Source organism: Myodes glareolus, chromosome 8, assembly GCF_982192425.1.
Source record: "Myodes glareolus chromosome 8, mMyoGla1.1, whole genome shotgun sequence".
Classification (NCBI taxonomy): Eukaryota; Metazoa; Chordata; class Mammalia; order Rodentia; family Cricetidae; genus Myodes; species Myodes glareolus.
This window is the reverse complement of record NC_142033.1, coordinates 75,875,371-75,887,530: the sequence shown is the minus strand read 5'-3', so window position 1 is coordinate 75,887,530 and position 12,160 is coordinate 75,875,371. Positions and strand designations below refer to the sequence as shown.

The 12,160-nt window shown below is 43.2% G+C and overlaps 1 protein-coding gene across 7 annotated transcripts in view; it reads left to right on the top strand.

The window, feature by feature from the left end:
* Window positions 1-12,160, top strand: part of Prr14l (proline rich 14 like) — a 76,298-nt gene that overhangs the window by 30,770 nt on the left and 33,368 nt on the right. For all 7 annotated transcript variants that reach the window (XR_015002778.2, XM_048450026.3, XM_085692147.2 and 4 more), the window contains 5 exons: window positions 386-439; window positions 670-5,437; window positions 9,148-9,219; window positions 10,094-10,265; window positions 10,893-10,999. Coding sequence is in view for 6 of the 7 variants with exons in the window: in XM_048450026.3 (XP_048305983.3) it covers window positions 386-439; window positions 670-5,437; window positions 9,148-9,219; window positions 10,094-10,265; window positions 10,893-10,999 (5,173 nt within the window). In the remaining variant the exon portion in view is untranslated. The remainder of the gene's footprint in view (window positions 1-385; window positions 440-669; window positions 5,438-9,147; window positions 9,220-10,093; window positions 10,266-10,892; window positions 11,000-12,160) is intronic.

Here is a 12,160-nt window from a genome sequence, read left to right as displayed (position 1 = left end):
TCTGTATCAGAACTCACCCTGCAGACCAGGCTGGCCTTGAACTTACAGAGATCTGCCTGAAAATGGCATCTGTAAGACTGAATGAATCAGGCTCACATTTTCTATGTTACTCAGTTATCTAGTATCATCTGTGATACTAAGTGACATGTTGAGAACGGTGTTTTTTATTTTTCCAAAATTAGCTGCTTTTGGGGGGCCCTTTATCATAGTTTACAAAGAAGCAAAACGCTGGTATGGCTTACTGAGCTTTTTTTGATTATCTTTTCTGAGTTGAATTTTCTGTTGGTGCTGTTGATGCATGATGAAATTCACTTAGCTGGTTCAGCTGTTTTATTTTTATTTTTCAAATTACATCTGATTTGAGTTTCTTTCTCTTCTGTAAAAGGAAATGTACACAGTACAACTGGACCTCTGCCAGAACCCATTGAAAACATACAAGGTATGAAAACCAGTGGGACTAAGGGATAATAATGAAGGGCAAATGTGGCACTGTGAGTCAGCATCCGTCAGCTGGGTGCAGTGAGCACCAGGAGTGGATAAAATGACCCCCATTATGCTTTCAGAAACCATAGCTGTAGTTACCCTAGAACCTTCAGTCTCGTGGACCCTGAATATTAAATGTTCTCATGTGGAACATTACTGATTGTCTTTTTTGATTGTCATTACCAGGGATCTGTACTGTTTCCACAATGAACAAAGGAAAGAAAGAGTTGTGTAACTTAAACCTTGTTTGTGAAGCAGATGACAGTCATCAACAGATTCTCAACCACTGTAGGGAAAACCCCAGTTCTGCACAGGACACCACTGCAGGGAGTGAAGAGTGTATAAAACCCGTCGAAGAAAATTCTAAAATTTTGTATCTTGCATCATACTCATCTGGCCCAAAATCCTTAGAAAAATGTGTTTTTGACAGCAATGCTTTGGTAAAGGAATCTGCTGAAAAAATACACAAGGTTGATCAAAGCAAGAACTTCTCTTATGGAGAAGAAAGTAAAGAACAGAATCAGAGGCCCAGCAGTGAAAGAGGTGGTCTCCTTTTCGGTGTCACAGAACAAGAACAGAATGATTCTGGCGAAAAACAGACTGTGGAATCCAGTAACCACAGTAGCTGTTGCACTCAGGCAAGTTCCTGCGCAGAGATCTGTAGTTCTGTGCCTAGTTCTTTTACTGAAGCCACAGAAATAATGTTTAAAAAAAACGATCTGAAAATGACTTTAAACTTTCAGGCTAATTTGGTAAACTCTGAGGACCATAGAAAAACTGTCACTGATGTGAACCATCCTGAGACACACTCTGAGGAAAGCAGGTTTCCCTTGTTGGTGCACGTTGAAGAACCAGAACAAAACCCAGTAAACTCCAGTGCACTAAGTGAAAAGATTTACAGTAAAGACTCTAAGTCTGTAGTCAGCACCCAGAGAAATCTGGGTGACTCTCTGCCAACTAAAGCAGCATGCAATGAATTTCTGTCTGGAAGAAAATCGATACCAGCAGATCCAGTAAGTTCTGAACATAATGAGATATCAAAACCCAAGAAAAGTCCTGCAAAATTAACACCATGTCCAGAGTGTGTTTGTGGACCTGCTTCAGAAAAGCATGTACAGGACTTAGACGACAACATTGCCCATTTAGATGAACCAATCATTGCCTGTGAGATACGTGAACTTTCTTGTAACAGTGAAATGGTTGAACACAAACTAGAACATGAATGTGTTTTAGATCAACAAGTGTCCCTTAATTTTCAAGAGCATGAAACATTACCAACTGAATCTCTGCTAAATCTAAACAGAGAAATGCCTTCAGCAACATGCAGAGATGTTCAACAGAGCTGTCATCCTCTCAAGAACGGAGCAAATCTTACCAATACTCAAACCATTCCTGCTGAGACAATATTGGAAGCCACGTCTCCACAAGGTGACAGAACCTGTGGTGCCTCTTCATGCATCCATACCTTAAATCTCACAATAAGCCCAGAAGGGCAAAAAGAAATGACTGATTCAGGTATCAAAAATCTACATTCCACGTTCCTCTCAAGTGTGAAAGAAACAGCTGGCTTCTCCTTTGTCACAGAATGTCAAAATGTTCAGTCTCAGGATATCTCCAGCTGTCAGTGCATAACAAGAAATGCATCTGAAGAGAACATGTGCTCTACTTGTGCTGCTCTTGGACCCAGAAAAGATACCCTGGAAGTCAGCAACTGTAAAGTAAACTGTGGCAATGCACGGCAGTCTAGCAGTCACTGCTTCCAAAGGCCAGAAGACTTGGTGGACAATAGCAGCTTCTTGGAGAGTGGACCTGCTGGGCGGGAGACTCAGAGCGGCCTTCTAAGAGGCAAGGTTAGAAGTGAAATGGCAACAGGTGTGTCAGGTAGTGGAGTTTTGGTGAACACAACCACTCCTGCTACCAGCCATGTGGAACCCAGTGAGGAAGGCCTGGATGGAAGGAAGCAGTGTAGACACAGACGCACTGCAGATTACAGCCACAGCACCTCTCCTTGTGATACACAGGAGCTGAGCCAATCTACAAACATTCCAAGTCCTGACACACTAGCGGACCAGTCTCTGAATGTTATTTCATCTCATTTTAAAGCCATGTACCAAGCAGCTCAAAGTCTTGACCAGAAAGCAGATGAAGTCTCTGACTTTCAGAGAAACCAAAATAGTCCAGACAAATGCAGAAGTAAAGGTAAGCCAGCTCAGGAAGGACTAAGTGGTGACCCTCGAGAAACTGTCCCAGAGGTCAGCCACAAGGAAAAGGATTTGCTAGTCAATTCAGGCAGTGAAAACCCTGTGCTTTGTGGTAGTTTAGAGAAAAGCGATTCCAAAGGAGCCTTTGAAAATATTCCTGGCTCAGAAGCCCTGGTATACAGTGTGCTAGACGTGGTATGTCCTGACTGCACAGGTGAGCCTGCAGAGACTGTGCTGAGCGTGGACGCATCTAGTCCAGCTGGTCATTCTACAAGGCCAGATAGACTGGCATACCATGATTCCTTAAGGAGTACTGCACCTCTTCGAGGAGAACTGAATGTTGTGTTTATAGGAACAACTGACCAGGACTCGGGACTCTTGAGTGATGCTGCTTCTACAGTAGACTGTCCTGAGATACTGAAATCACATGAAGAAACAATATGCAGATTTCTAAAAGACTATGAAATGGAAGAGTGTCCAGACTCTGCCACTGATCATGAAGTAGAATGTGTTACCAATCAGGAGCCAAATGTAAGAGCACTGGATAGAGGAGGTATGTCTTTAAATTATATTCATTGTGAGAATCAAGGGAAGAGAAAATCTGTGACAGAAGGACTGAGAATAGAAGCAAATTCTGAGTTTGGTGAGAAGAAAACCTTTGGATTATCCTCAAAAGACTCAAAATCTTCTAGGTGCCGAGGTTCTGTTGAGATGGCACAGTCCCGTCTTTCTTCTCAAGAACATTCACCAGCTGGTGTTCTTGGTGAAAAGCCTAAATTGAAGCACCTCTTTAAGCCCAAAGATGGTGAAATCCTTCATGAAAATGTCAAGAATTGCACAGTCCAGTCTGACATGAAGGAAGGAATACCAGTGAATATAGGTAACGCTAGTGAAGGAGATGGCACATATGTCAGTGTAGACACAAATGTTTGCAGAGCTTGTCATTCGCATGAGAATTCCATAGATAAGTGTTTGCCTTTGATAATGGTAACAGCAATTAAACAGAATAAAGAAGAAACTGAAGAACATCAGAAGGGACCACTGGGTCACTTAGCTGTTGGGGAGGGGTCTGAGGAGACCATTACCAGAGACAGTCATGTTAATTTTCCTAAGAGTTATCAGACCCATTTGAAATGCCAGAGTGTGCAAGATGTTGCTAAAAGCCCACAAAGCCAGAGAGTTGTGGAGCGTGCCATGCCAAAGGACAAAAATCCATATCAAAAAGGTATGCATACACCGCTGGAACAACACACGTCAGTGAACGTGCTGTCAGGTGAGATGCAAAGTAAGAAACCTGTGACTGGCCAGAGTGAGTCTATCATAATGGAAGAAGTCACCCTAAGAAAGCCAACCAAGAAAAAAATGGCTACACAGCTTCAGAGGTTGGAAGACCCAAAAGAAGAAAGCTTATGTCACCTGTTAAAGAAAGACAGTGGGTTGCACACAGGTCCTCTGCTTCCTGGTACTTCTTGGAAAAAACAGGATCCTAGCGCTGCTGGAGGTGGTCAGATACATGGTGCCTTCGTGACTCTGTCACATCAGCAAAGATTGCTTCCCATAAAGAAGCAACCTCATCGAACGTGTAAGAGAATTTCCTGTCCAGAGCTAGTCACTGTACAGAGAAAAATAACTAAAGTTAGAAATTCTGATTGTGGAAAGAGTTCCTCTAATCCCATCCCCACAAAAACACACAGACTTCTCAGCTCGTATGCCGTGCCTGCCGTGCCATTGGAACCTGAAGCAGTACCTAGCAAGAGCTTATGTAGCCACATACCAAAGCCAAAGGCTACTCTGTGCCATCCCTTGAGGAGCCCGAGTTGTAGGAAGCCTACCAAAGAATCAGCCTTACTAAACAAGCTGTCTGTCCTTGCCTCTAAACTGGTTCTGGCTACAAAGCCCCAGAGACTTAGATATCAGCGGTATTCCTCTTCCCTTGTTCCTTTGGCTAAAAGCTACAAGCGCCTCAGATATAAAAAGCTCCTAGATGGCTTTTCATATAATGCAATGCAGCTGGACCCATGTTTGGCAGCTACTGGATGGGGTAGGAGGTCTAACAGTAAGCCCTTGGCACTTTATTCTCTTGAAGCTGTCAAAATGAGCTTCATAGATCTGAGCAACAAGATGCCATCACTGCTGTTTGGTACCGAAATCTTCCCATTTTCCTTCCATGTGAAATCAGCATCCAGTTGCATGGTTGAGTCCTCCAGGACTTTTCCTGAGCACTGTGCTCCGTCGAGGCTTGCCTTAGCAGAGACCTCCCAGTGCTCATCTCCACCTCCCAAGTGGACCTTTTCTTTCTTCATGTCCCATGGTTGCCCTGGGATGGCTACATTCAGGGAAGATACTGGCCTCTGTAGTCAGACACACACTCAGGCTCCCCCACAAACTGCAGCTCCTCTCCAAGACTATGGAGGCACTGCCATAGTCCAGACCGGAGCAGACTGCTCTGTCCTTGGCCTTCACACGCTTCTAGCACTTTGTTCACCAGGATGTTACCGAATCTGGACAAAAAGACGGAGCTTCACCAATCACATGCCTACCGTGCAGAGGCTCTTCTTGACCCAGTTTACACAGGGCTTAAAAGGGTTAAGTTCTCCAGCCTCTCTAGCAGACAAGGTCTTCTGCTCTCTGCCCTACTCAGTGGGCCGAGTGTTGTCCATTTGGAGCCAGCATGGACCCTCCTATACCTTCCAATTGCCTGCTCTTCATTCCACTCACAGCAAGCAGCAGGGGAGCCTGAGCATCTTGAGCAGGTAAGAGCTCGTCATCTCTTCTTTCAACTACTCCATGTTTGTCTCCTGCCGATGGGAAAAGGGGAGGGGGCAGGTGCTCGAAATGTAGGACTGTCTGCTGGAGTCTTCCTATGTTTACACTTGTTTACCTTGAGAGAGTGGAACAGTAATTCTTGGCTACAGAGGCCCCGAATTTGCCCATAGCATCGTCTCATATCTTGCACTATTCTGCCAGTTCTACTCCTCATGCCATAATCGTTTCCCCCCTTGAGACAGTGTCTCTACATAACTCTACTGTTGTGGAACTCACTATCCAGACCATTCTGGTCTTCCCCTCCCTCTCAAGTGCTGGGTTAAATTTATGTACCACAGTGCCCAGTGTATGCCGCCATCTTCCATTGTTTATTTGTGGCACTATCTCAGGCTGGCTTGGAACTCAACAACATCTTGCTTTAGCCTTGAGTGCTGGGATTGCAAGTATGAGCCGTCATGCCCCAGCTGTCTACATTTCTTCAGTAGTGCATGCTTCAAGGGTTCACATTACATGCCCTGGGATGCTTTGGGGACTTAGTAGAATTCGGAGTGAAGTGGACAGAAGATCTTATGGTTTCACTGTTGGAGATAAGAAAAACAATTTGATGATTATTATTGTATCTTCTAAATGAAAACAGGAGAGGACTGGACTGGGGTGTAGCTTAGTGGTAGAATTTTTTTTTTTTTTTTTGGTTAGTATAAGACCCTAGGTTCAGTCCAGCTTAGAGAGAAAAGGGGGTAGGATTTTATTAGAGTTTCTAGGAGGTGAGAGTATAGCTTATGTGAAGTACTTGCTTAGCATGAGTTGAGATGCTGGTTCAACCCCCTACATGAAAACAACCTTCAAAAAATTGCCTTAGATAAATTTTTCTACTGAAGTTCTTTAGATGAATAGAAGCTGTCCTTTTTAATTATCTCTTGCTGTTGCTATAGCTTAAATTTTTTTATTTGTTTATCTATTTACTTTTGATTTTTCTAGACAGGGTTTCACAGTGTAGCCCAGGCTGTAGGCTGTACTCACTCTGTAGGCCAGTCTGATTTCGAACTCAGAGATCTGCCTTTGTCTGCCTCCCAAGTGCTGGGATTAAAGGTCTGTGCTACCACTGCCCAGGTACATTTGAAATTTTAGCAGTAATGTTTCAAATCAAATAAAACCCATCCAAAATCTGATATTTCAAAGCCAACCTGCTGAGGCAAGAAGATTATAAAACCAGTTCAACACCAGTTTGGGCTAAGGAGTGAGCTGTTGTCTCAAAAACACGTTGAGGGCTGGAGAGATGGCTCAGCAGTATGTCTGCAGGCCAGAAGAGGGCACCAGATCTCATTGCAGATGGTTGTGAGCCACCATGTGGTTGCTGGGAATTGAACTCAGGACCTTTGGAAGAGCAGGCAATGCTCTTAACCACTGAGCCATCTCTCCAGCCCCCTTCTTTTATTTATTTATTTATTTATTTTGTAAAATTATTAAATTCATAAATAGATAGACAGATGGACAGACGGACGGATGGGGTGCCTCCTGGCAAGATGGTCTACTGAGTAAACAACCAAGTCTGACAACCTGAGTTGGATTCCTGGACCCGCATAGTGAAGGAGAAAAATGAGAAGTTGTCCTTTGGCCTTCACACACATGCCATGATAAACACATAGTGAGCTCACAAATACATAGAAAATAAACATTCTTAAAAAATTTTTAAATAATGCTGGGCTGTGACACACACCTTTAATCTCAGCACTTGGGAGGCAGAGATAGGTGGATCTTTATGAATTTGAGGCCAGCCAGATCTACAAATGAATTCCAGGATAAGCAGGGTTACACAGAGGGAACTAAAAACCAAAATAAATAAGCTAAAAAAGTATCAGATTGTTTCAATTGGTGGCATACTGCTTGTATTGTTTAATATTTTGGTCTGCCGCTAGTATGTAAGTTGTCATGAATTGCTCTGTGCTATAAATCTGTGGACCACAGCTTTAATCTGTGTTGTATCCTCTCCATCTCCACTCTTTCTCGTCTTTCTGGTAGCTAATGATGACCTCCGCCTCACTATAGTGGCTCCTACTCCGGATCCTCCACCTCACAAGTGCTAGGATACAGCCCTGACCCCTTCACTGTTAGTTCCTTACATACTGTGTTGGTATTTAAGATGTGAGTGTTGTCTTTTTTTTCCCTTCCAGAACTCTTTCTACTTCCTAAAATGGTTTTCTTTCTCACATTCTATATGTGGCTTCTTATTTTATATAAATTTACTTGTTTTCCTTTTTTCTAGATAGAGTTTTATACATATGTAACCTAGAACTTGGGATGTTGTTTTATTTCAAGTGGAAGGTATATGGGTAGTGTTGCTATGGACTCTATTCATTGATTCCAAAAGTGACTTAAAATCATATGCCTAAGCTCACTTAGTTTTGTTTTGTTTTATTTTTTGAGACAGGATTTCTCTGTATAGCTTTGGAGCCTGTTCTGGAACTCACCTTGTAGACCAGGCTGTCCTCGAACTCACAGAGATCCTCCTGTCTCTGTCTCTCAAGTGCTGGGAGTAAAGGCGTGTGCCACGACCACCCAGTTATTTTTTTACTGTTTTATTAAACTTATTTATGAGCTGCATGTGACACATGCTTTTAATCCCAGCACTGGAGAGGCAAAAGCAGTCAAATCAGTAAGTTCAAGGCCAGCAGCCTAGTCTACAGAGTGAGTTCCAGGACAGCCAAGGCTGCACAGAGACACCTTGTCTCAAAAAAAAATAAATAAATAAAACCAAAAGAGGTGATAGACGGACCTCTTTTCCTTCCTGAAAAGGCAAAACAACAAAACATTTCACTTATTGCCGGCAAAATAAATTGATAGTCCTGAAAACAATTAATCACTTAATTAAATCAATTTAATTTCCATAAAGTGTTTTCCCTACCACCGTGTGTGTGTGTGTGTGTGTGTGTGTGTGTGTGTGTGTGTGTGTGAGAGAGAGAGAGAGAGAGTCAGAGGACAGTTTTGGTGTTGGTCTCGCTTTCTACCTTTGTGTGTGTTCCAGAAATCAGCTTAGGCTGTCACCTTGCATTGCCAGGCAGTAAGCGCTTTTACCTGCTAAGCCATCTTGTCTGCCCCATTTTTCTATTTTGTTGAGACAGAGTCTCCTGTTGTTTAGACTGGCTTCAAACTCAGTATCTTATAAGGCATGACCTTATAATATTTTTGCTTGTATAGATATTTTGTTGTTATATTTGGTTTTATGTCAAATTTTTAGAAACATTTGTTGTATGTGTGTGTGTATGTGTGTACATGTGCCATAATGTAATGTGGAGATTAGCAAAGTTTTAGGGAGTCCATTCTTTTCTTCCACTCTGTGAGTTCCAGAGTTTGAACTCAGGTGGTCAGGCTTGGCAGCAAGCTCTTCTATGTATGGAGCCAACTTACGATTCCTTATGTTTGAAATAGTGAAGGAATCTTAGCATGTGTACTAACCAACTTAATTAAAAGGTTTAAGTCCCAAAGTCATTCTTGCTCCTGTTCTTTCTTTTACGGTCCTCTACTTTTCTTGACACTTTCTCCAGCACTCTTCCTGTTAGGCTTCTCCTACCCGAGGCTGAGCACATAAGCGTGGTTCTTGCTTCCTGGCCTGCACCGTGTTCCGCCTACGGGAGCATCAGAGCCTTTGCTGTTGCCCCCCTCGCATAACCTGCCGCTTTGTGCTTGTGCTTTACTGCAGCCGCAGCACCACACCAAATGTGCCTCCTCCGGGCATGGGAGCTGTCCACAGCACCGACAGCAGTCACCTGAGGTAAGCCGTGGCACACCCATGTGAGAAAGGGCAGGAAGAATACATTTATTCTAGTGTTCTTAGATCGCATGGGTCAGGCATGTCACAACTCTTAACTCTTGTCTCATTAATTTTAGTATTTATAGGTCTCAGATTAAACATTTCTGAGATTCAGTTGTGTTTTATATCACATAGCAAGGAATAGAGTTGTATAATTAGCACCATTTACTTAGCACAAAATTCAGTAGCCAGTTTAATAGTATCTCAAGCTGTTCCAAGTCCTGCCGCTTCACCAGCCTCAGTCCTGGTCCCTGAATGGGGCTGGTCTCATCTGAGCAGTGTTCATTTGTCTGTTCACTGAATCTCTTCTCTCCAGTCTCCACTCGGTTACACATTTCTTTATAAAACTACTCTAACCCCTGGAAAAGACTGGCCACATTCTTGGAACTTTGCATACGTATAGAGCCAGGTTGTGTCTAGAGGTAACTAGAAAGCAGATTGCTCAGAAATAGGTAGGCTGGCTGATAGACTTCTCAGTTGGTTAATTGCCTGCCTTGCAAGCATGAGAACCTGAGTTTCATCCCCCAGAACCCACATCAGTAGCCTGCCCGGTGGCACACACTTGTAATTCTAGTGCAGGCAGGAAGAGACAGGCAGGTCCTGAGGCTCACTGGCCAGCCAACCTAGGCTACTTGGTTAGCTTTAGGCCAGTGAGAGATTCCATCTCGAACACAAAGTGGATGGGATGGCCGAGGAAAGACATTGTCTTAAAGTTTTTTCCTGTCCTCCACACACACAAGGGCATGCACATGTACAGAAAAACTAAGTAGAAATGGTAGAAGTGCAATACACACCTTACACAGATTTTATCGTCTTTCTGTCTCCATGGTGCTAGGCTGGAGTCTGTGTTCCCTGCCTTGGTGCCAAAGGCTTGCCTGGTGACAGAACCAGCTGTCAGCAAGCTCCTGCTCTCAGCCTCTGAGTTCCAGGTCCCTGGGTTTGATGAGTTGGATGACGTGTCAGCGGCATGCCCCCGACCACAGAGCAGCCCTGCAGAACAGAAAGAGGTAAGTGCAAAGTACCAGGGTGTTGGGTGGAGGTGGCTTTGGGATTTCCATTGTTGACTCCCATCACAGGGTTGGTGTAGACTTGACCCTGGCCTTGGCTCAGTAGCTGGGAGTTCTAAGGTAGGAATTTTCCTGCTTGGCCAGGAAAGGATACGGTGGGTTTATGGGGTTGTTACCTTCATTTCAGTTTCTTTTCCGAGATGGGGGGTCTTACTGTTTTCTCCTCACTGCCTTTCAACTTCTGAATTCAAGTTGTCCTCCTGCTCCACCAGGTGGGAGCAGGTTGTCTTAGTCTGTATTTTTTTTTCAGACCGATTTTTCTTAGCAAAAGCATTGAAGAGTGTTTGTAGAGAGACTTGGCCCTAAGAGTCACTTTGTGCATTGAAAGATGAGTGAATGATAGTGTGACAGATAGGTGACAGCGTCACCTGTCTCCACTGATTTTCTCATTCAACTCTTCAACTCTGAGTTTAGTAACTGAAAACGCCGCCAGAGGAGGAAGGGGAATTTGTCATTAGCTACTTTTCAGGCTCATCTGTAAACTGAGGGAGCGATGTTTTGAGTACTAGGGCTTTATTCAAAATGACTTAACATTTTATTGTTTTTATTTTTAACCCTTAAAAACAGGCTGAGCCAGAGAAGAGACCAAAGAAAGTCTCACAGATTCGCATCCGGAAAACCATTCCTAAACCAGATCCCAACCTTACCCCAATGGGCCTGCCTCGGCCCAAAAGGTGAGCTTCTCTAATGCAAAGTGGGTTCAAGCGTACTTGTCTTTAAAGTGATCATGTAATCCAAGCTATGTTGTACTTCTAGGAATTTATGCCAAAGAATTCATTGATTATATGGCTAAATGTTTAAGTACAAGATATTTTAATATAGTAATCATTTTTATTGTTCTTATGCTAGGTATTGTATGTACATAATCATAGCTTAAATTTCAGTAGGAATTCAGCCATTGAGAGACCAAGGCAGGAGGAGTAGCTTTGGGTACAAAGCCAACCTGAGCTAAATGTAAGGTCCTCTCTCAAAATAAAGAAAAGTAAGGTGCTGGAGCTCCATGATGAGACTGTCTAAAAAGAAGACAACAACAAACCCACATACAAACCAGAAAAACCAATCTATTTTTAAATTTTTTTTAGGCTTATTGATTTTATTTGTATGTGTGTTACCTTGCATGTATGTACGTGAACCACGTGTGTGCCTGGAGCCCTCAAAGGTCAGAAAATAGCATTGTTCTCCTGCGACTGGAATTATGTATAGTTTATGGACTATCGTACTTGTATGACTGTTGGGAACCAACCCAGGTCCTGTGTAAGAGAAGTGTTTTTAACCTGAGCCATATCTCTAGTTCCCCAATATACTTTTTTGTTTAATTTTGTCTTTTGAAACAGGGTTCTCTGTGTAACGGCTTGGCTGTCCTTGAACCTGCTTTATAGATCAGCCTGCCTCTGCCTTCTGAGTACTAGAATTAAAGGTGTGACCCACCACACCCAGCCCCTGGATATACTTTATATTGGGTATTTTAAGTTGGGCGTTGTGGTGCCCTCCTGTGATCCCAACAGTTGGGAGGTGGTAAAGGAGGATAAAGAGTTCAAGATCATCCTCAAAGTTCTCCAAACCTCGGTTCTCATGCCCTGAGTTCCGGAGTATTTTTCATTGGTTTCCTTAAGTAACTGAAATTAATTAACCTTTGGAGGTTCTGATAGTCTTATCTGTTGGCCAAGGACATATCCCAGTGGGAATAGTGCTTGCTAAAGTCTCAGGACCTGCCTCACTGGTCTCCCTATACAGCCCAGGTTGGCCTTGAACCCATAATTCTTCTGTTTTAGCCTCCAAGTGCTGATATTACAGATATATGTAATATTTTATACCTATTTTTTGGGGGTGTGGGG